The sequence below is a fragment of the Coffea eugenioides genome, chromosome 9 (genome assembly GCF_003713205.1).
Source record: "Coffea eugenioides isolate CCC68of chromosome 9, Ceug_1.0, whole genome shotgun sequence".
NCBI lineage: Eukaryota > Viridiplantae > Streptophyta > Magnoliopsida > Gentianales > Rubiaceae > Coffea > Coffea eugenioides.
Window position 1 is genome coordinate 13,702,459 of NC_040043.1, and position 23,536 is coordinate 13,725,994.

The following is a 23,536-nucleotide window of genomic DNA, read 5'->3' on the forward strand; positions in this document are numbered from 1 at the left end:
ACCAATTTACCCTTTTTAGGGTTGCGTGAAGGACATTAATTTGAAGAAATTCACAAATGATTCCGCCAATTGAGACGATAAATAAATTGAGGCCAAAATTTGATTTTTAGAAGGTCATAGACTAATGCACCTCAATAATTTTGAAATACCCAATGGCCGGACAATTCAACCAATCCATTTTGCCAATTCATTCAATAAATCATCAATTCATTTGACCAATTTACCCTTTTAGGGTCACCTGGTCGATTTTTGAATAAATCATCAATTCATTTGACCAACTTACCCTTTTTAGGGTCACCTGGTCGATTTTGAATAAATCGTCAATTCATTTGACCAATTTACCCTTTTTAGGGTCGTTCGGCCGATTTTTGAATAAATCACTAATTCAATTTCATTCATTTGGCCAATTTACCCATTTTTAGGGCAACCGAGCCGATTTTGAATAAATTAAGTTTCGTTCAATCTATTTGATCAACTTACCCTTTTTAGGGTGATCTGATTAATTTTGGATAAATTGAATTTCATTCAATTCGTTTGACCTGTTTCCCTTTTTAGGGTAATCCGGTCGATTTTTCATAAATTGTCAAATTCATTTGTCAATGTCGAATTTCAAAATGGAAAATCTAGTTGATTTTGAGAAAAACATCCATTGCATCCAGCTATTTGATCAGTTGGAGTTTTGACCCGTGCTTCACTGAGAAAAGTTGTCAAAACGAATTCCAATCTCTTCGATAGGAAGTTCGTCAAGGTCAAACCCGTGCGTTTTTGCAAGTTCTTGTATCGATCAAAAGTGATCAATCCCTTCGGACGAAGTCCTCATTTTGACAAACGTCCCTTCTCATTCCAAAGGGCCAAATTTTTTCAAATTATTTTTCACTCCATAAGCTGATCGGATCCATCAGGTATTGTATAGTGCCTGCTCTGGAGGATTGCATCTTCATGCTAGGCCTACCCTTGGCACAAAAAGGGTCCCCCCATAGGACATGCATACCGATTTTATATTCTTTCTTACTAACTCAAGGTATTTTTCTTTTGTTTCTCCCCTTCCCTTGCATTCATAAAAAACACTTCAATAAAAGGGAAAATATTTTTCTATATCTGATGACACTTCTGATCTAATAAGGTGTCAAAATTGCAAGTATTGTGTGATTCTTGGGCAGATCCTACAATGAAAACATAAATGATCTATCTGGAAGCTCTACGCTAAAGCATCTGAGAGATTTTTGTAATTATTTCCAAAGGAAAATTTTGTATATTTAGTTAATACATTTTGTTCCAAAAGAAAAGGAGACAAAAAGTGTATATGTGGAGCTCTTTACAAGTTTCTCTCTTCTCATTTGTATCGTAATTGAACAGGAATTTTTGTTGCAAACTTTCTCAGCAATAAAATTTTTGGACAATTATTGTTTTGTGTATATTTATGTACATTTCATTCTTTATTCTTATTCATTGGAGATTTCATGATGAATTTTGAGAAATAAGACCAAATTGAGATTTTTTCAATCTATAGGCTGAATTTCACAAGTGTATAAAATCCTCATGTACAATAGATTGGTGATCCGAGCTATACAATAAGAGTGCTCAGAAAAGGGTGAATGGTCACTCAAAAGGCCCAATGAGATATCTTTTCTCCTTCACTTAACCCCAGAATAAAATCAGTCACATTGATTGATAAATTGCAAACTGGGGCCATCTTTGCTTGAAAATATCCATTGTGTTTAACCGATTCAATTCACATCTAAGTGAAAGCAAAAATGTGCATTATTCTTGTTTGTTTTGAAAATTTGGAATGATACTTTGAGCATTCGTTTCTCTACCTATACACATTTTATCATTTGCTCTCCCATTTGAGCCTTGAAAGAGTAATTTCGTTTCAAATAAGAGCCCTAATGATCACTACCCTATATTGGAAAATTTTCACATATCAAAAAGGGGAATGGATTTTTAATGACCATTTCGTTACTTTGGTTGTCATGAGGTGTAAGAATGATACTTTGGCCGTCGTTTCTACAACCTAAACACTGATCATCCCTTGCATTCTCATTTGAGCTAAAAATTGGTGGTTCTTTTCGAGTGCACATATGATCGCACCCCACATTGGGGAAGGAGATTGGGGAATTTTGAAAAAGAAAAAAGAAAAAGGGAAAAGCAAAAATGCTAGAATAAGGAGGGAACCGCAAATTGGGGAATTTGATTCCACTTGAGGTCCAATTTTGAAAAAGGAGAAAGAAAAGGAAGAGTTTTGTCCGGTGGATCGCCTATGTTTCACACATATGGATGAACAAGGGTCTTCCTCAATCAGTTAATTCAGATACATGCCAGAAATTTCGCATTAATGAAAGTTTCCTTTCAGAGTTATTGTAAGGAACGGAATACAAGTCAGGCCATCTTCTTTTCCAATCAAACGTTCTATCCCTAGTTATCATTTTTGAGCCTTCAGAATAAAATACTTCATTTGGCAACCCCTGAGAATCGCAAACCCCACACTGGGGCAAGTTTGAGTTGAAAAAGGAAAAGTTTCAAGAAGTGAAAAAGTGAAAAGCAACAAAATCAAAAACAAAAGAAGAAAAGAGAACCTCAGTTCAAAAATAAACTGGGGCAAATTTCAAAGAATGGCAAAAAGCCGAAAAGTCAAAAGAAGAAAGAAAATGAAAGTGAAAAGCCTCAATTGAGCATAAACTGGGGCAAGCTTTGGTTTAACCCTAAAATAAGGTTGACGCAACAATGCGATCTCAGATTTTTCAAACCGCTTTTGGAATCCGCTTTCAAGCCTTAACTTTTCTAAGCACCCCACCTGACCCCATTACAAAGCCGAAAGTCCTGACTTCTGTTCTTTGCACTGGCCTTGTCAAGGAAATCTCTGATGTCGAAAATTTTAGCTGTATTTCTGAATTGCTAAATTGATTAGGTGTGAGGTTGACACTGCTCTACATGTGAAACCCCGCGTGGGTATTTTTGGAAAAGGAGGAAAAGAAAAGAGAAACGAGCGAAATGAATGCAAAAGAAAGATGCAAAAAGTTTTGATGCTGTTGGGTGATGATAAAAAGTCAAACAAAGTCCAAGAGTTTGGAGTCCAGATGAGGGCAATGTCGAAAAATGCGATCTTCGGTGCAATGTCCTTTGAAAATTATTGCTTTAGCTATCGTTTTCAAGCCAAATTACAAGCTAATAAAGTCCATCGTTGACTTATTCCTTCATGACAACCCAAAGTGAGGATATGCTCATAAGAAATTCATCGATCACTCATGATCATAAGGGTATAACCAGATTTCACATGTTTAGCTATCATTTCTACCCGAAATTTTGCAAGCCCATGAAGCTTATACGTTGACTAAGTTTTCTTAAGACATGAGGGTGACAAACTCTTTGCTTTCACTAAGATATGGTATTGAAGGGATTACATACCATCTGTGCACATGAATAAGACAAATCTTGACCTCCCATTTCCAAATCAGAAATAACGCCCATTACCCAAAGCTTCGATGCTAAGGTAAGGAAGAAATCTCTTGTAATTTGGCATTATTTTGAGGAATTCATCATGAAATTTTCTTTCTTACAGTGTTCGAATAAATGGAAAGTCATCCAAACCAATTTTTGCAATCAAATGGGCCCATACTGGGGCAAAATTTTTATTTGCAAGATTTCACAAAATAAGCCCACACTGGGGCAAATTTTTATAGTCCATTTGAGGATTTCGTCAAAGACTCAAGCAAGACTTTCAAATCAATCATGCTGTCCTTTTCATGAAAATTCGAATGCATGTAAGCCCCTGTGCAGGTATTCATAGTTGAAATTGACGAAGGGGCATCCGGTGATGTGGAAGGCCGATGCCGAAGAAAGAGAAGAAAGAAGGGAAAAGGGCCCTACACTGGGGCAAATTTTGTAAAGATTCTCTCGAAAAATCAGAAAAATTCAAAAGTCAAAAATCAAAAATCAAGTTCAAATTTTTGTTTCTTGGAAAATCAAATTTAATTTCTTGTATCTTGACAAGATCAAATCCAATTTCTTGATCAATTGGATGGCAGGATTGGGTCTTATCCCACTGACCATTCACCAAACCACGTTGGAGCTGGGTTTTATCCCGCCAACCTCGGCAGAACTGGGTTCTATCCCGCTGACCGCTTATCACGTTGGAGTTGGGTTTTATCCCGCCAACCTCGGCAGAACTGGGTTCTATCCCGCTGAACGCTTATCACGTTGGAGCAGGGTTTTATCCCGCCAACCTCGGCAGAACTGGGTTTTATCCCGCTGGCCGCTTAAATCACGTTGGAGCTGGGTTCTATCCCGCCAACCTCGGCAGAACCGGGTGTTATCCCGCTGACCGACAAATTGTCAAGTCATTTCATGTTCAGCCACTGGAGCAGAGGTTAGTCCCGCCAGTGTGCATTTCATTCAGCCACTGGAACAGAGGTTAGTCCCGCCAGTGTGCATTTCATTCACAGCCATTGGAGTAGAGGTTAGTCCCGCCAGTGTGCATTTCATTCACAGCCACTGGAGCATGAGGTTGGTCCCGCCAGTGAGCATTTCATTTTCACAGCCACTGGAGCAGAGGTTAGTCCCGCCAGTGTGCATTTCATTCACAGCCACTGGAGCATGAGGTTGGTCCCGCCAGTGAGCATTTCATTTTCACAGCCACTGGAGCAGAGGTTAGTCCCGCCAGTGTGCATTTCATTCACAGCCACTGGAGCATGAGATTGGTCCCGCCAGTGAGCATTTCATTTTCACAGCCACTGGAGCAGAGGTTAGTCCCGCCAGTGTGCATTTCATTCACAGCCACTGGAGCTGGGTTTGTCCCGCCAGTAAGCATTACATTTTCATTGCCACTGGAGCTGAGGTTTATCCCGCCAGTGAGCATTTCTTTTTTCATAGCCACTGGAGCGTGTGGTTTGTCTCGCCGGTGAGCTTTTCATTTTTACAGCCACTGGAGTGTGAGGTGAGTCCCGCCAGTGGGCATTTTATTTTGTACCGTCGCTAGCTGTTGGGTCAATCCCACTAGCGTGCGTCCCATGATTAAAATTTCATTTCGGGTCTATCCCGTGGGTCTATCCCATTTACTTTTCAGTCCGGGTCTATCCCGTGGGTCTATCCCATTTATTTTTGTCCGGGTCTATCCCGTGGGTCTATCCCATTTACATTTCTGTCCGGGTCTATCCCGTGGGTCTATCCCATTTACTTTTCAGTTCGGATCTATCCCGTGGGTCTATCCCATTTACATTTTCTGTTTGGGTCTATCCCATTTACATTTTCTGTTCGGGTCAGTCCCGTTTAATTTCTGTTCGGGTCAGTCCCGTTTAATTTCTGTTCGGGTCAGTCCCGTTTAAATTCTGTCCGGGTCAGTCCCGTTTAAATTCCTGTTCGGGTCAGTCCCGTTTAAATTTCTGTTCGGGTCAGTCCCGTGTTAATTTCTGTTCGGGCCAGTCCCAAGCTAAAATTCCTTGTTTAGGTTAGTCCTCCGAATAGGGCCAACCGAATGGCACAGGTAAGCATTTGGTGTCTACTTCTTTGTCTCAAGTTTTTCCAAAACTCAGACAAAGAGGGGCAAACTGTAGACACCAAATTTTTAAGGATTTTTGTTTGCTATTATTTCTATTTTTTTGATTAATTTCAATTTTTATTTTTTATTTTTATTTTTTATTTTTATTTTAAGTCATTTTATCATTTAATTAAATCATTTAATTTTTAGTTTAATTTGTTTCAATATTAGGGTTTTACTTTATCCTATTTTATTTTTGCACATAAGCCTATTTTTAGAGGATTAAATCTTAGCCCTTCGTCTTAGGTTTAGTTTTTTCTTTCGGGAGGTACCTTAAAAAGAGAGGAGCCGCAAGCAATGAGGGGGAGGACAATTAGAGAAGGGAGCTATCGGGCATGGAAAAAAAGAGAAAAATAGACGGCTGAAACAAGGAAAACAGAGGAGGAATTGGGGTCTAAGGCAGCCGGCAAGGCAACAAGACAAGGAAATGAAAACAGGGAGAGCTACGGGGGCAGAGGCAGAAAAGAAAAAAGAAAGCTTCGAGAGGGCAAAAAACAGAGCACGGCAGCGGAAAATGAGAGGAGGCCGAGAGAGGTGACGGGCAAAAACCGGAAATGAAAATGGAAAAATCAGAGAAGAAAAACCAAGGGAAAGGAAAAAGAAACGGGCTGGACAGAAAAAGGAGGAGAAAAGATTCGAACGAAGGAACCGAAGCAGAGGCACAAAGCTGTGATGAAAATCGAGCAAGGAAGGTTCATCCGAGGAGTTGATGTTGCCGTGGCTACAACCAGAACTCGCTACCACCACCACTCATAGCTGTTGCCGCCTCACCGACTCCACCGCCATCGCTTGCAGAATCTCCCAAGCAATAGCCTTGTAAGTTTTTCTTTAATTTCGGTTCTTCTCAAACTTCAGAAACTGGTCTGCCGAGGTTTTATTTGATGCAATGTTCTCGTTAATTAGTCTAAATTTCTGGATACATGCTGGTTGGATTGAATTTCGATTGGGTTTGCTGATGAGTTTGGGGCCGGTCATACCATTAATTAGATAAGGAATTAGTGGTTTGTTTTTCTTTTGCCCACCTGTTGTTCGACGATATGCCCCATTAATAGTTTGGTTTGAAAGATGGATCAATTTCTGTTTGTACACGTTCGGCTATTTCCAACAAGAGTTATGGGGAGTTCTGATGTGTTTGTTTTTGTGCGTTTGCCCTGTTTTTCTTACTCTTTCTCTGCTGTGAATCCGAGTCGCATCTCGATATGGTATGAGAAGGAACTCATGTGGGTTTAGTTCTTTTGGGTTCGTTTGTTCATAACCTGGATAGGAAAATTTTTGGGGCTGGTCATAATTTCAATTTGAGCAGGAAACTTATTGTATGAGGGGAGATTCGTGTGAGTTTCATGTTTTGGGAGGTCTGAAGATAAGTTTCTTTCTTTCCATTTTGATGTTTTGGCTTCTGCGAATAAAAACCAAGTAGTAGTCTTTCTTGTTGAGAATACATGCTTTCGGTATTTGTTTGGGCTGGATTTCCTGGTTTTGCTGATAATTTTGGAGTTGATTTTGACTCCAATTGAGCTAAGAATTGATGATGTTCTTGATGCCCATTTGATGTTTGAAGAAGTGCCTGATAGAAAAACTTTGAATTAACACGGCAATAATTAATGTCTTCATTTTTGTTCTATTTGTTTTCCGTTCCATTGTAGGAATTTGAATTCCATTTGGAATTGGGAATGGTCGAGTTTCTTTGCATGGGCTTGTGTTAGATGTTTTTGTTTTGGAAATGGTCAGAATTGAAAATCTCGTTGCTTTTGTCTGTGAAATGGTAGCTGACATTGAGATCGTTTGAAGAAGATGATTATTTGCCTAATTCTGTTAATTCTGTAGTATCAGTCCCTGAATTTCTCCTTAATTGTATTGTGCCCCTGGACACTTTCAATTTCATTCAATTGGGTCCCTAACTTAATTGCAAATAGGCCCCTAAACTTTGTTTTTCTTTAATTTTGACCTCCAAATTTTGTCAATCTTTGCAATCAGGTCCTTTCTTCTCTTGACTTCTTAAGTGTGGATTGTTAACATGATTTAATTGATTCAAATTCATGCTTATTTTTTATCCTTTATGATTATTTGCCAAATAAATTGGTACCTTGACCTTTTTATTGTTTTGAAGCTAATATCTCATTTACTCGATTTCCATTGCAAGGGAGGTAGCTTCTATATTCTTGAGTTTATTTTTCCTATGTGATCCAACGTGCTAAGTGTGAATTGCATGTCTACATTGCTTTCCTTGCCTTTCTTTAATTCCTTTCATTTATTTCATTTACTTTTGCCTTTTATTTAAGTTATTCATTATGGGGTATGTGTACACCTCTTGGCTTGTAATAGATAGGGCTTGGAGGAGCATTCGATGAAGACCTGTTGAAGACATGTGCCTAGCTAGCAAATGTAATAGTTAGGGCTTTAATTGCTTTATGTGTCTTGCATGCTTAGTTGCTATGTGTTAATTTGCTTTATTAGGTTCTTGCATCTAGTCGAGCATGCTAATTGTTATGTGCTATGTGTTTATGGGTGTTTGGCATGTCTAATCGCTTTCCATAGCCATGAATGAATGTGATGGATGAATGTACGTCACCACACTAGTCCAATGCTAGTTGTGGCTCATTATTTCATTAGGAATTCATAGAAAGGGCTAGTTCAACGCTAGACCCAATAGGCCATCCCCTTTTGTTAGTGCATATTTGCATGTTCACTACATGTCATGCATTTTTCTTAGTTTTATCATTGGCATGCTCCTCGAACCCCTTTTTCCCCTCATTTTTAGGTTTTGCATCTCATACTAGTTATAGGGCTCATTTGCTTGAGAGTCCCCTTTCGATAAGGGAAACGAGCGAGTGTGGCTACTCGATAGCCTTAGCACGCTAGTTTTGCCTTCTAATCAAAGGGAAGATTAAGTCACAAAGTTAGGACTCCCCGTTCCCGTCTTGATGCATTCCTATAGGATTCATGCATTCTATTCATTCACTATCACATACACTTACTTTATATTCTAACCCTTTTTCCACATTCTCACTTCACACTACTTTTGGACGTTTTCACTTAACTACTCACACTTTACACTTTTATTTGCACACGTGCACCTTTATATCCCTTCACTTGCACACGAACACTTTTTATCTTCATTTGCACACCTCCACTTACATCCTATTATTTTTATCATTTTTCTCATTTCACACAAACTCACATTTTCACATGGCATGCATTCCACTCATTTGTACGTCATTTAGATTTATGTGTGACCTCTCCAAAGGATCATTACTGGGCTTCACAATTAATGTGATTGGCACCACTCAACCTTTGAAGAGAAATTTCCCCCATGTCCCCTAGGTCTAGGTTTTTGCATTCACGTAGTCATATCCAACATGCGATACATACCTTGGGTAGAAAAATTAGGAAAAATTGGTTTAAGTCACGCAACTAGCCTTGGCTAGGTCGAAGGGGTGCGTTGGATTTTTATCCTTGCCTTCCCCTTCGTCAAATGTGACCCCCGATCCCTCTTTTGGTTACGTAGACCCAAAAGTTCTCTAAAAGGGTTTATTTACTTTTTTCATTCAAAAACAAAAATCATTTTTGGGTGACTTGGTACACCCTAACTCTATACCAAGTGGCGACTCCATTTTTCAAGAAACCCTTTTGAACTTTGTTTGGCCAAAATCGTCGCATTCTTAAGTCCCATGGCCTTTTACTTCTCATTTCGCACACGTTCACATTCCACTATACACCACACTACACACACCACACAACACACACCATTCAAAAAGTGGGGCGCGACAACACTAGTGATGCTACAAAGATTGAGATCAAATTCATTAATGTGGATCATCGAACAATAGAATCATAATTAGAACAGGAAAGGAAAAGGAAAGGAAAATAAAAATAAAAAACTAAGAAATAAAAACACCTAACCACAATGTCACTTTTTTGTTTATTTCTTAGTTTTAATGTACTTAATTCTCTATTTTTTATTTATATTTTTTATGACTTTTTCTTCTTTTTGGTATTTGGGACAAATTAAGATTTATTACAATTTAATAGGTCAAAACATAGTTTTTAAAATCATCTCTTCTCTTTCCAAAGGAAAAAGAAAAGAAGAAAAAATAAAAAAAAGTAGTTGTGAAAGGGTAAACCTATTAGTTTATTAGTTTTTATTTGACTTTTCAATATTGACCGTTAATTTTAATGAAAAAAACTAATGATGATATTTTAGTTCAAATTATGAGAGAGTTATATATTGGTTTCTAAACTATAGAAAATCATGTGATAAAATGTCAAATCACATGAGCGTAAAAGGTAATTTACCCTAATAAATTAGGGAAGGCAAAGTTGAAAAAGTCCCCAAATTTAAGATGAGAACACAACCATCCTCGATACCTTAAAAACAATACATACAATTAACTATTGGCTCAATATATTCAATTAAACCTCAGCCGCTTTATCCAGTACAAAAATTTTTAGCGAAGAATCATTGAGCTATTTTTCCTAATTTTGAATCATTCTGTCCAGCAATAATACGGTCTGTTACTGCAGCCATTCTGTGGAGTCTCATAACTTATACAATACTTTTTTTGAGTTTATCTTTCTTACACTGTTAAGTGTAAAAAATTTTTATATGAGTAGACCTAGACGCATGGCTTGAAAATTTAATATTTGAATAGAAATCAGCTGTCATGCATCTGAATCTTTTAGTGCAATAAAAAAATATTTTACACTTACTGTGCTAGAAAAATATATCCAATTTTTTTGTGGCAAATAATGTAATTTAAGGAGCCTAAATATCCACGTAGAGAGTAAAATAAAGAATTCAAACCGTCATCATATCTTTAAGAAATGATATATTGTTTTAGGAATATATGTTTTTTTTTTGTTTTGAGTACCATAATGATTGCTACCTTTGAGCATAATATGTAGCATTGCAATCATGTTAAAAGGGGACATGAACTAATACCATAAGTCTCTAACACAGAGAAGGTGTAGTGTATTTTCATCTTCGAGATCCACTGTCCTTGATCTTTTGATCATCCACATTATGTTACTCCAACTTCTGTGGTGGAGTAGCCATTTGGGCCCTGTTTGCAATCAAAGGGGTACAATAGTGTTTTGTTTTGTTGGTATCCTAGTCCTTTTCCTTTCACTCCTAGAACGGTACCCCACTTATTATTTTGTTAAAAACTTATCAAATCAGCTTTGAGAACAGAAAACTTGATCCTTTAAAGAGCCTTATCTTTGATGGATACTTGCTTATGATTGAACATGTTACATATAATAACTTGACGCATTCATGATAAGTGTGCATTTTGAGTGTTTTAAGTGTGTTTTATTATTTAATTTTGATGTGTTTTATTTATTTTTATAGCTATTCAACTAGGTTTCTAGTGAAAGTATGCATTTGTGGTCCAAGTGTAACAAATTGCATTTCTATGGATTAAATTTATTAAACTTCATGTTTTTGTAGGTTTCAATGATTCAATCATAAATGGAATGAACGGAGGAGATATTTGGATGAGTGTTTAATGATTTGAACTGATTTAAAGAGAATATGAAGTTTAATATGTTCATAAGAGGAAATGCAATCAAATATAAAAGAAAGGGAGTTTGACAGCTTTGACACCTGTTGATATTTCGACTATCTCGAGTTACAGGCATCGGATTGAGATGATTCTTGAGTTATTTTGAAACTAACACATAGTTCTGCAATTCTTATGAAGCATAGAAACCCAGTTCATGATTTTCCTAGTTAAAATGTCAAAATACAATTGGTCATTTCTATTGTCAAAAGCTAAAATAAAGTTTTGACTAATCAAGGGTATTTTGGTCATTTCTCGGTCTACATGATTCTAAATTAGATGATTCTTGAAGCATTGGAAACTCAAAAGGGCTATAATTTTTATGTTTTGTAAAAGAGTTAGTTCAGCCTTCATCATCAAAAAAATAGCAGTGGAAATTGGTGCAAAAACAGAGTAAAGTTGAAAATTAACCAGAAGTGAGAAAATCTACAAAAGAGGCAAAACATGGGGTAATATGCGACCTTATGCTGGCGTTTTTAGAGGTCACATATTCTTCAATTGCAGCTACAACTTGCTCATCAACTTGTTCTGCATTCACACAACTTTTTTAGCTATTCACCAACTCAAAATTTCGGTTGTAGCTGTAAAGAAAAGTGTAGAGACTTCAAGAAACAACTTCTGATGATTTCAAGAGATAAAATTGCTAACTAGAAACAACTCACTTTGAGTCTCTATAAATAGGGCCTTTGTTGAGTTTTTTTCATAACTTTAGAAGGTTAGAAACACTATCAAATGTAGTCTTCACTAGTTTTTTTTAGTTCATTAATATAGTATAGCTAGTGTAATTTATCCATATTGTACTTGTAGTTAGATTTGGATGAAGTATTGAGGAACAAATATGGAGAGTTGAAACTCATGTAACAAGGGTGACCTCTCTCCTATCACTTTCTCTTTTGCATTTGATTTCATGTTTAGTTATAATATAAGTTTGGATTTTATCATATTTTGCTAAAGTTTATACCTAAAGTTATGGATGAACTTTTATATCTTGTTAGTGATGTTTAATTGATTATTTGATGATTTTATTTTGATCAAGTTATTCATCACTTTTGTTTATCTAACAATGATTAACTAGCCATTAATTATGATAATGTTAATGTGTTAAGTTTGCAATAAGAATTGGGATTTAACACTAGTTCAAGAAAGTGCTAAACCTAGAGAGTACACTCACGAGAGTAGAGATACACCTTTGTGACTTTAGTGGCTTGTTCCATATAATTTCATAGAAGAAATGAGTTTATGATTAATTTCATAACCACGAGAGTAGGTATAGTTTAACTATAAGTATAATTGATTCACTACGAGAGTAGGTTTCACATATATTAGAAAATTACACTATAATTAACCAAGATAATAACATTCAATTAACTAATAATTTCACTTATAAGAATAGAAAGGAATTCCATAGCCCTAAAAAATACTGTAGCAATGAAATCAAATAGAAAGAAAAGTCTTTAATGTTTAGGTGAGGGTATATAATTAGCATTTCGGTTGAAGCTATTACAATTTGTGATTTCCCTTGGTTTTTTGCTTTATACGAAAGATTATGTTGTTTAACAAGATACATTTAAACCACAAAGATTTTTATGTGGATACCAATTTTATTCCAAATATTATTTTGTTTGCATCGTAAACATGTTTTCCAATCAATTTTTTAACTTCTCAAACATTTTTTTTATCTCACGTCTATTACCTCACAAAAAGTGATACAGTAATTATTTTAAAATAAAAATCATTCAAAACGTCCCTTACATTTCGCCAAATGAATTTTTTCATTTTTCACTTTTAAAATATTAACTTCATTTTCCTTGCAAATTCAAGTCAGTAAAATTCGATTCTAACTTAAGTTTCCAATCATTTTTAGCCCGAAATTAACACGTGACCCACATGTAGTCATATTTTATAGGAAAAATCGTTTAAAACATCCCTCACATTTTGTAAAATAACTTTTTTTGTCCCTCACTTTTAAAAGTGTAATTTTACGTCCCTTACAATTTCATATTGGTCAAATTTGATCCCTACCTAGACTTACGACTAGTTTTTGGCAGGAATCCATCACGTACCTTGCACGTGATCATTTTTTAAGAGCAAAATTGTCAAATTAATTTTACACAATTCGATCGATGGTCCCTTATATTTCACAAAATAAATTTTTTTGTCTCTCACATTTCACAAAATGAATTTTTTCAATCCCTCACATTTTACAAAATAATTTTTTTCATCCCTCATTGATCATGTGTATGAATAGTTTTTTCTAAATCTATATATGTATTTATTTAATTTCACCTGAATAATACAAATAGCACTTGTATAACTACAATTAGCTTATTTAGACGAAATCAAATAATTTCGACATTGTCGAGTGTTTATATCGAATTAAATTTGGATAAAAAAATAATCAAAGAAAAAGTATGACAAAAAGAAGTAAGTAAATGGCACTTTCAAATTTTAAGACAATCACAAAGTAAGTAATTCAATTATTGATCTTAAAGGTGGCGAGTAGAAATTTCAAATTTAAACTGTAATTCATTAGTATGACTATAAAATTTAAATTAGGACCCATTAATTAGATTGTCTTATTATACAACTCAATAAATAAATTATTACTAAAAGAGTAAAAGCCACAAATATTAAACAAATTCACATGGTGAAATCAAATAAATATATTTATGGGTTTAAAATAAAATTGTTAGTTTTAAACTCATGTATATATCTATTGAATAGCATGTATACAATTACAATTAACATATTTGGGTGAAATCAAATAGAGATATATTACATGCTATTTGTATTATTCATGTGAAATTAAATAGATATATACGTGGATTAAAAAAAATATTCCTACACATAGTCAATGAGGATAAAAAAAATTAATTTTATAAAATATGAGAAAAGAAAAAATTCATTTTGTGAAATGTAAGGGACAAAAAAATTCATTTTGCGAAATATGGGGGACCATGGATCAGATTATAAAGTTTGATTTGATAATTTTGCTCCTAAAAAATAATTACGTGCAAGGTACGTGATGGATTCCGACTAAAAACTAGTCGGAAACCTAAGTAGGGATCAAATTTGATTAATGTGAATTTGTAAGGGACGTAAAATTACACTTTTAAAAGTGAGGGATGAAAAAAGTTATTTTACAAAATGTGAGGGATGTTTTGAATGATTTTTCCTATTTTATATACAAAAAGGTCATATCTAACACTTTTGGTGGCAAAAACGAATATGAATTGGGTCAACTCTCACTTGTTTAGGAGAAAAATTGGATATGGTATGGGTTAGATCTTACTTTTTTTGAGACAAAAATGAATGTGGATCAGCTTATTTATTAACTACAAATAGGATCTAATTTTTTTACCTCCAAAAAAATAATTATGTACGGGTTACATAAAGGATTCAGGATAAAAAGTAGGCAAAACTTGGGTTGGAATCAAATTTTGCTAACTTAAATTTATAAGGGATATAAAGTTAATATTTTAAAGGACAAATTATACTTTACCCCCTGTGATTTAGTGTTTTCTACATAATCTCCATATGGTTTCAAAAGTTATACATGACCTCCACATAATTTGGATTAAAATATCAAAGTGATGGAAATGATTATTCGTAACGGAACTTTTAAAAATATCGAAATTACCCTTATAAATACATGGCACACTAACTTCGTATGATTTTATGTTTTACTATATAACCCTCTTATGATTTAATACTTTACCATATAACCCTCTTATGATTTTCAAAATATACAAATAACCCCCTTTGATTATTAAATAATTTTTAACTTTACATAAGAATATTTTTGACATTTTAGGTGACTCCGTTACGAATGATTATTTTCGTTATTTTGACATTTTAATCCAAATCATGAGTGGTTTATGTATAACTTTTGAAACCATATGGGGGTTAAGTAAAAAAAAATACTAAACCACAGAGAGGTAAAGTGTAATTTACCCTATTTTAAAAGTGAATGAAAAGAAATTTATTTGGCTAATTGTGAATGAATTTTTGAACAATTTTCCGTGTTCTAAACAATATTTCAAATAATCTCCTATCCAAGCACTTCAATTATTTACACTTTTAGAGCATTCCTTCAGTTTAACAGTTCTGTAACACACTTGCCACTGATATGTATTCTATAAAACCATGTTGAAAGTGAAAATGTTCCAGAACTGTCCTTTCATGGATAGCAACTAGAGCTGCAAACGAATCGAATCGCTTATGAGCCGATCTCGAGCTGCTCGAATACAAGCTCGAGTTGAGTTCAGTCAGTATCGAACTCCAGTCGAATTCGAGCTAATCAAGTCCAACTCGAGCTCAAAAATTCTAAATTTGTTAGCTCGCGATAGATTATATATTGTTTATTTTTTATTTTAATAGTAAAATTACATATATATCTCTTATATTTTATTATTTGTTAAGAAAAATTATTATTTTATTTATTTTTAAAAATAAAATAATTATTTTTTATTTTTTAATCTTGAGCTCGACAAATAAATAAAATAATTATTTTTTATTTTTTAATCTCGAGCTCGACTCAAATTTGAGTCAAGCGTGAGTTTGAACTTGATATTTTGAGTTCATCGAACTCGAGCTCGAGTTCGAGTTTTGAAAAATTAACTTGCCGGTCGGTTCAATTAGGTCAAAATTCAACTCAACTCTCCTCGTTTGCACCCCTAATAGCAACAGACCAAAAGTTTCATAAATTTGTTGTCCTCAGTAATCAAGATCACATGTGCTTTACCTTAAACCACTATGTAGTCTCGTCCTACAATGCCTGTTGGACAAATTAACCTTATCATTCTCCATTCTTTTTTTTTTACGAAAACGTTAGGAATTGTATTAGAAACAAAACAAACTATACAACTTGAACAACAACCCATATGGAGCTTTACAGTAGTGTTGTTCGACACTGAGGACTTAGATATTCCTCATCTTGCACTAAAGTAGTAGCATACTTGCTAATTCTTCTTCCTAAAGTAGTAGCATACTTATATTTGTCCCTATTTGTAATTGTGAAATTCCTTTCCTCGCCAGTCTCTTTGAGCCGTCTACGATAGCTTTCACTAATACTTAGTCAACATCACGTAGAAGCATGAATTGATTGATTGTTGGTCCCCTCACAAACAATGTAAATAACTTATAAATGAGAGTTGTGTTCCTGAAATCTAGTACTATGGAGCTGTTCTTCATTGTTTTAAACTTTACAAATGACTAATTAACATAATCAGTAAAAATTATTATTTGGTAGATGCTATGTGTCAGGAACAACAAAGTATACGTCGTCGTTTAGTGAGTTTTATTTTAGGAGATGCAATTGCTATAGAAACAGTGTCGCATTACTTAAAGGAGTTAGTTAGTCTGTTGCATCAGGTTATAAAGGGCAAATTATCCAATTGGCCCTTGAACTCTTTGTCTAAGGAAAAATAAGCCCTTCATCTATTTTTTGTTGACTTTAAGCCCTCGAACTTGTAAAATTGGACACCCGTGACCCTTTTAGCCAATTTCTCCGATTTTGCAACCGGAAGGTCAATCACATGAATGTCAGTGTGCTTTTTCAAAAGGCATTTTTGTCAGCATTTTCTAAGCAAAAAGGGGCAACTTCTCCTTCTTCCCTCCATCTAAACTAACCCAACCGCTAACTTATTCAACAAATGAATTGCAAAGGGAAGAGAGAGAAGTCAGCAAAGAAACAAAAAAAGAGAAGAAGGTAAAATCTTTGTGAAGGGAAGGAAAAAATAGGAAGCAGAGGGCTGCGGTATTTTCGCATTTTTTTCTTAGTTATTGTAACAGATACAAACTTCCACCAGGTAAACTCGGGTTCCCAATCATTGGAGAGACACTCCAATTTTTCTCAAGTGGCCCAGAAAAATTTTTTCGTACAAGAATGGAAAAATACTCAGAAGAAGTATTCGCAACTTCATTGTTCGAAGATAAAAGAAATGCTAAACCCAAAAGTGCCATCTTGCGGCGGATGAATTTGCGAAACACAGCATCGCAGGCGGGCGTGCGTTGGTTGGTTGGTTATCAAAGATACAAATACTACTACGCATTCTGGTCAGCCTCATTTTCTCCTACTCAGTCTTACACAGCCCTCCCCCTCCATTAATCCTTTGGTTGAGGACTAAGAAGTAAGACTTGGATGGTTCCTTTGCTAATAGCGATGAAACTTTCCGTGTTACCGTTATTGCTGCTGGTGGTCTCTTTCTTGTCTAGCTCTTTTGCCTGCACATTTACCGTAGCAAACTACTGCCCCTTCACTATATGGCCCGGTACATTAGCCGGTTCAGAGACGCCGCAACTCCCAACCACCGGATTCCAACTGCAATCGGAGCAAAGCCTGAGAATCCCAGCTGTCCCGGGGTGGTCATGTCGCATTTGGGGAAGAACTGGGTGCACATTCGACGCATCGGGCGTGGGGTCCTGTCAAACAGGGGACTGCGGGGGAAGGCTGGAATGCGACGGCATGGGCGCAACGCCTCCTGCCTCGCTCTTCGAGATAACCCTCGGCGCTGGAGATGACAAGGATTTCTACGACGTTAGCATCGTCGACGGCTACAACCTGCCGCTCTTTGCGGTGCCGCTCTTTGCAAATTTCTCTCTCTTCCCTTTGCAATTCATTTGTTGAATAAGTTAGCGGTTGGGTTAGGTTAGATGGAGGGAAGAAGGTGGAGTTGCCCCTTTTTGCTTAGAAAATGCGGACAAAAATACCCTTTGAAAAAGCACACTGACATTCGTGTGATTGACCTTACGGTTGCAAAACCGGAGAAACTGGCTAAAAGGGTCACGGGTGCCCAATTTTACAAGTTCGAGGGCTTAAAGTCAACAAAAAATAGATGAAGGGCTTATTTTTCCTTAGACAAAGAGTTCAAGGGCCAATTGGATAATTTGCCCGGTTATAAATAAGGAGCTCTGTGATTGGTCAGGGCATCTGAGTTGTAATAACAGAATTCTGTTAACATTTTCTTTCTCTTTTTTCTCGCATCTCCCTCTGATTCTCTCTCTGATTCTCTCTCTCTCTTCTCCCTTTCCCTCTAATTCCTAAATCTGATTAATGCAGGCCTTGACAAAGTGGTATCAAAGCTGCCAATCCTTGGTAGCTCCAAAGGCAGAAGGAACTCACCTAAAATCCTTGGAGGAACATGTCAAGAAACAGGAAGCGAGATTACAAGAGGCTATGGAAGCATTTCACTCTTCTCAGTAGCAATTTCGAGCTGATTTTGGTAGCGAGATTAGGGTGGAAATAGAGAATTCCAACATGAAGTTGGAGGCATCGATGAGCGGATTGGAGCAGAAATTCAACTCTTTCTTGCAGATGATGATGAACAGAGAAAGAGCACTGTGGAGGAGGCAAGAGAGAGGCCACTGCTACCGACACCACCGCCTCAACAAAGGATCAACAAGGAAGGCGAAAGCAATGGAGGCTTCACCAGAGGAGAAGAAGGTATGATTTGTGTACCTAATCCTCCAAAACTAGAGCTACCTCTTTTCTATGAAGAGAATCCGCAGGAATGGCTAAGGAAATGTAATAAGTATTTTCTGAATTACCAAGTTCCTGAGAGCCAGAAGGTAGATGTAATTGAAATGTTTTTAGAGAGGAAAGCAGATAGATGGTTCCAAGGCCTTAAATGGAAAAGACAGGCCTCAGTTGGAAGGAATTTGAGGAATCCTTGTGCAAGAGGTTTGGTAACAAAATTTGCAAAGATATAGTGGAAGAATTTAACAAGATTCAGCAGAAAGGGAGTGTTGAGGACTATCAAGAAACGTTTGAGAAGCTCAAGCCTTTAATGTTGATGAAAAATCTCCAATTAGATGAAGGCTACTTTGTGTCAAGCTTTATTAGTGGACTTAAGGAAGAAATTAAACCAATCATCAGAATGCTTAAACCTACAGAGCTGTCTGCTACCTATGAGATGGTTCAATTGCAGGAGTACTCCTTGCAGTTGCAGAACAAACAAGGAAAGGAATTACAGAAAAGTCTAGTGGAAAATAAGTTTGGCATGCATAAAAGTCAGCCTCCAAATACAAACTCAGGAAATCTATACAGAATTCCCCTTGCTAGCCAGCACAAGTTCTCCAGTGCAAGAAAGGCAACTCCAGATAATAACTCCACCAGAGGATTTCACCACAGGAAATTCAGTATAGAAGGTACAATAGATTGTGCTTTAAGTGTGGGGAGAAGTATGGAGCAGGACATCAGTGCAAGATGGGACACTTAAACTTCTTCCTTGGGGATGAAGAAGAGGACACAGAATTTGAGGATGCAGTGGGGGAACAGGATGAGCACACTGGGAATCCAGGAACTGTTATGGAAATGTCCTTACATATATTGTCAGAATCTCTCAAGAGGAAAACTATCATGATCACAGGGCAACTGGATGGAGAGGAAGTGGTAATCCTGGTGGATACAGGGAGTTCTGACAGTTACATTAATAGTGAGTTGGTCATTGCACTAGACATTCCCTATAGAATGGTTTCACCCTTCTCTGTCATTGTTGGGAATGGAGCATGTGTAACCAGCAAGGCTATCTGTCCCAGGGTCAGATGGGAAGTCAATCAACACAAATTTGGCTTTGATCTGAAGGTGATGCAACTGAGTGGCTGGCATATTATGCTGGGAGTGGATTGGATGACTCATTTTAGTCCTATCACGTTTGATTTTCACAACCTCGGAATCTCTATGAAGTATCAAGGAGAAATGGTTCATCTGCAAGGGAGTTCAGAGGATTGTGAGCTGGATCTGATCGGGGACAAGGATCTTAGGCACTTCATAGAGTACAAGAAAAGGTGCTTTGCTATAAGAACAATGGAGACAGACATGGCCTCAACAAGTGCCTCAGAAAAGACAGGAGAGGATCAGCAACCTCAGGAGATCAGAGACTTACTGGAGGAATTTTCAGTTGTCATTCAGCAACCTGTATCCTTACCACCTGCTAGGGCATGTGACCATGCAATTCCCTTGAAGCCAGGAGCTCAACCATTCAAGTTAAAGCCCTACAGATACCTCCATTCCCAGAAGGATGAAATTGAAAAACAAGTTACAATGATGTTGCAACATGGAATTGCAAGGAATAGCAACAGTCCATTTGCATCACCAGTTTTACTGGTCAAGAAGAAGGAAGGTACTTGGAGATTCTGTGTGGATTGCAGGAAACTGAATGCGATCACCATCAAGGATTGCTATCCCATTCCAAATGTGGACGAGCTGCTGAATGAATTAGCTGGATCCAAGTATAAGTCTATGTTGGATTGGACAACAGGATACCATTAGATAAGAGTTAAGCCTCAAGATGTACACAAGACAGCATTTCAGACTCATTGTGGCCATTATGAGTTTTTAGTCATGCCCTTTGGCTTAACTAATGCTCCGGCAACTTTTCAGTCCTTAATGAATCAAGTTTTCCAACCTTACCTGAGGAAATTTGTTTTAGTCTTCTTTTATGACATTTTGATCTACAGTAAGACACGGGAACTACACTTGTGGCACCTGAGGATAGTTCTAACTATACTCCAGGAAAATCAGTTGTTTGCCAAAAGATCCAAATGTTCATTTGCACAAACTAGAGTGGATTATTTGGGACACACCATCTCAGAAGAAGGAGTTAGCATGGATTCTTCCAAAGTGGACAGTATTGTGACCTGGCCTACATCTCAATCAGTGAAGGACTTAAGGGGATTTCTTGGACTCGCAGAGTACTACAGAAGATTCATTAAAGATTACGGGATTATGTGTAGACCACTGACAGAGCTACTGAGGAAGGATGCATTTGTCTAGATTGACACAGCTCAGAAAGCCTTTGACTTGCTCAAAAGGGTAATGACCTTAGCTCCAGTACTCAAATTGCCTGACTTTAAGCAGCCATTTGTGGTAGGGACTGATGTGAGTGGAGGGGGAATTGGAGCTGTACTCATGTAGGAGGGGCATCCTATTGCATTTCTCAGTAAATCACTGAGTCCAAGGAATTTAGGACTGTCTGCCTATGAAAAATAATTGTCGGCATTAGTGATGGTTATGACAAAATGGAGATATTACTAGTAGGCTACCATTTCATCATAAGGACAGATCATCAGTCTCTAAAATACTTGCTGGATCAGAAGTTGACAACAGCAATACAGCACAAGTGGTTAACTAAGCTCTTGGGACTGGATTATGAGATTCATTACAAACAGGGCAGTGAGAACTTGGTAGCTAATGCATTGTCAATAAGAGCTGCAGTGGGAAGTGAGGAGGAACACAGGACAAGAACCTGCCTGGCTTTAACTACTGTTAAGCTAGTATGGATGATAGAATTGATCAGAAGTTACGAGAAAGATTCTCAATGTCAGGAGTTGGTTACCAAGCTGATATTGGAACCTGAATACCCAAATCAGTACCAACTAAGTGATGGTATTCTCAGGTATAAGGGGAAGCTCTATGTGGGGTCAAGTAATGGAATCAAAGAGCAGATCATAGAGGCCTTGCACTCTTCTGCTGTTGGAGGCCATTCAGGACAGAGAGTGAGCTGGCACAGAATCAGTAGTATATTCTACTGGCCTGAATTGAAATAGGATGTTAGGAGATTTGTGCAGACCTGTGATAACTGTCAGAGGAATAAAGCTGAGCACATTTAGTATCCTGGACTTTTGCAACCTCTCCCCATACCCAGCCAAGCATGGACACACATCTCTATGGATTTCATAGAGAAACTACCACCTTCACAACACTTTGATACCATTCTGGTGGTAGTGGATCGACTCACCAAATACAGCTACTTCCTGTTGCTTACTCATCCTTTTTCAGCCAAGCAGGTAGCACAAGTTTTACTTGATCAAGTGTATAGGCTTCACAGATTACCTGAAACTATAGTTACAGATAAAGACAAAATCTTTACTAGCAACTTCTGGAAGGAATTATTTCGATTGGTGGGAGTAAATTTGTGCTACAGTTCTGCACACTATCTAGAGACAGATGGTCAAAGTGAGAGAGTTAATCAGTGTGCAGAGGCATATTTGAGGTGCATTACTGGAGAGTTTCCAAGTCAGTGGAGTAAATGGCTTCCCTTGGCGGAATGGTGGTACAATTCCGCTTATCACTCAAGCTTAAATGTGACCCCTTTCGAAGCTCTCTACGGCTACAAGGCGTTACCCTTGCCAATGGGTCCCTATTGTGACTCTATAATTCCTACAGCAGCTCAAGCACTCCAGGACAGAATGAGAATCTCAGCCAGTATCAGGGAGCATTTGCTTAAAGCTCAGCAGCGAACAAAATACTTTACAGATAGGCATAGGACTGAGAGGAGTTTCAAAGTTGAGGATTTGGTGTTCCTCAAGCTGCAGCCATATAGGCAGCAAACCATAGCCATTTGGAAGAACCTTAAGCTCGCAGCAAAGTTTTATGGGCCTTTTGAGATGGAAGAAAAGATAGGTGAGGTTGCTTATAAACTCAAATTGCCTCCCGCAGCTAGGATACATCCAGTGTTTCACGTGTCTCTACTGAAGAAGAAAATTGGTCCATCCCAGCAAGTCTCCACTACATTACCAGAGTTCGATTTGCAGGACCAAAGTCTCTTAATGCCAGAAATGATCTTGAAGAGACGAGCTGTTCTAAGGAAGGGAATGCCTGTGGTACAATATCTGATCAAGTGGCAACAATTGGAGTATGATGAAGCGTCCTGGGAAGATAAAGATTTTATTGAGCAACAATTTCCTGAATTTAAGACTTGCGGACAAGTCTAAACTGAAGAGGGAGGCAATGTCAGGGACAACAAAGTATACGTCGTCGTTTAGTGAGTTTTATTTTAGGAGATGCAATTGCTATAGAAACGGTGTCGCTTTACTTAAAGGAGTTAGTTAGTCGGTTGCATCAGGTTATAAATAAGGAGCTCTGTGATTGGTCAGGGCATCTGAGTTGTAATAACAGAATTCTGTTAACATTTCCTTTCTCTTTCTTCTCGCATCTCTCTCTGATTCTCTCTCTCTCTTCTCCCTTTCCCTCCAATTCCCAAATCTGATTAATCCAGGCCCTGACACTATGTTACCACAAAAAGTCATGCAGCGAAAAGTAATGATCATATTATATTTGACAAACCAAGAAAAGAATGAGCATTCTTCCGAGGCCAAAAATAATATAGGTTTGGACGCTAATTCCTACTATGAACAAGCCGAAAATATAAGAACAAAGGCAACGGGCATGGGAGGAATTGAAATAGTATAAATCAATTTTCCTCAATCTACGAACGTGGACTTCAAGTCCTTGAATAGAGAAACATAACCATAAAACCTATTCTAATTCTAATTCTAAAACACAATTCTATTTCCTAAATTAATGACACCAATTCTAATCTAATTACCAAATAAAAATTCAACTTCTAAAACAACTAAAATCCCAAAAATTCTAAATAGCTTGATTTATTTATTTATTTACTGCCAACATTGTCTCCCTTAAACCAAACTCCTCATGTAGTCA

At 37.0% G+C, this 23,536-nt stretch overlaps 1 protein-coding gene across 1 annotated transcript; it reads left to right on the plus strand.

The window, feature by feature from the left end:
- Positions 1-18,719: 18,719 nt before the first annotated feature.
- LOC113782250 lies at positions 18,720-20,866 on the plus strand. The gene is made up of 3 exons (XM_027328151.1): positions 18,720-19,239; positions 19,284-20,322; positions 20,551-20,866. Exons 1-3 carry the CDS (start codon positions 18,720-18,722, stop codon positions 20,864-20,866), a joined length of 1,875 nt encoding a protein of 624 aa, XP_027183952.1.
- The last annotated feature ends 2,670 nt before the right edge of the window (positions 20,867-23,536 follow it).

Bases quoted from the DNA above. Each gene is read 5' to 3' on its own strand.
- LOC113782250 (XM_027328151.1), top strand. From the start codon at position 18,720: ATGGAAAAGACAGGCCTCAGTTGGAAGGAATTTGAGGAATCCTTGTGC. The intron at 19,240-19,283 runs GTACAATAGATT...AGTATGGAGCAG, and splicing joins CAGGAAATTCAGTATAGAAG to GACATCAGTGCAAGATGGGA. The intron at 20,323-20,550 runs GTATAAGTCTAT...TTTGATCTACAG, and splicing joins AATGAATTAGCTGGATCCAA to TAAGACACGGGAACTACACT.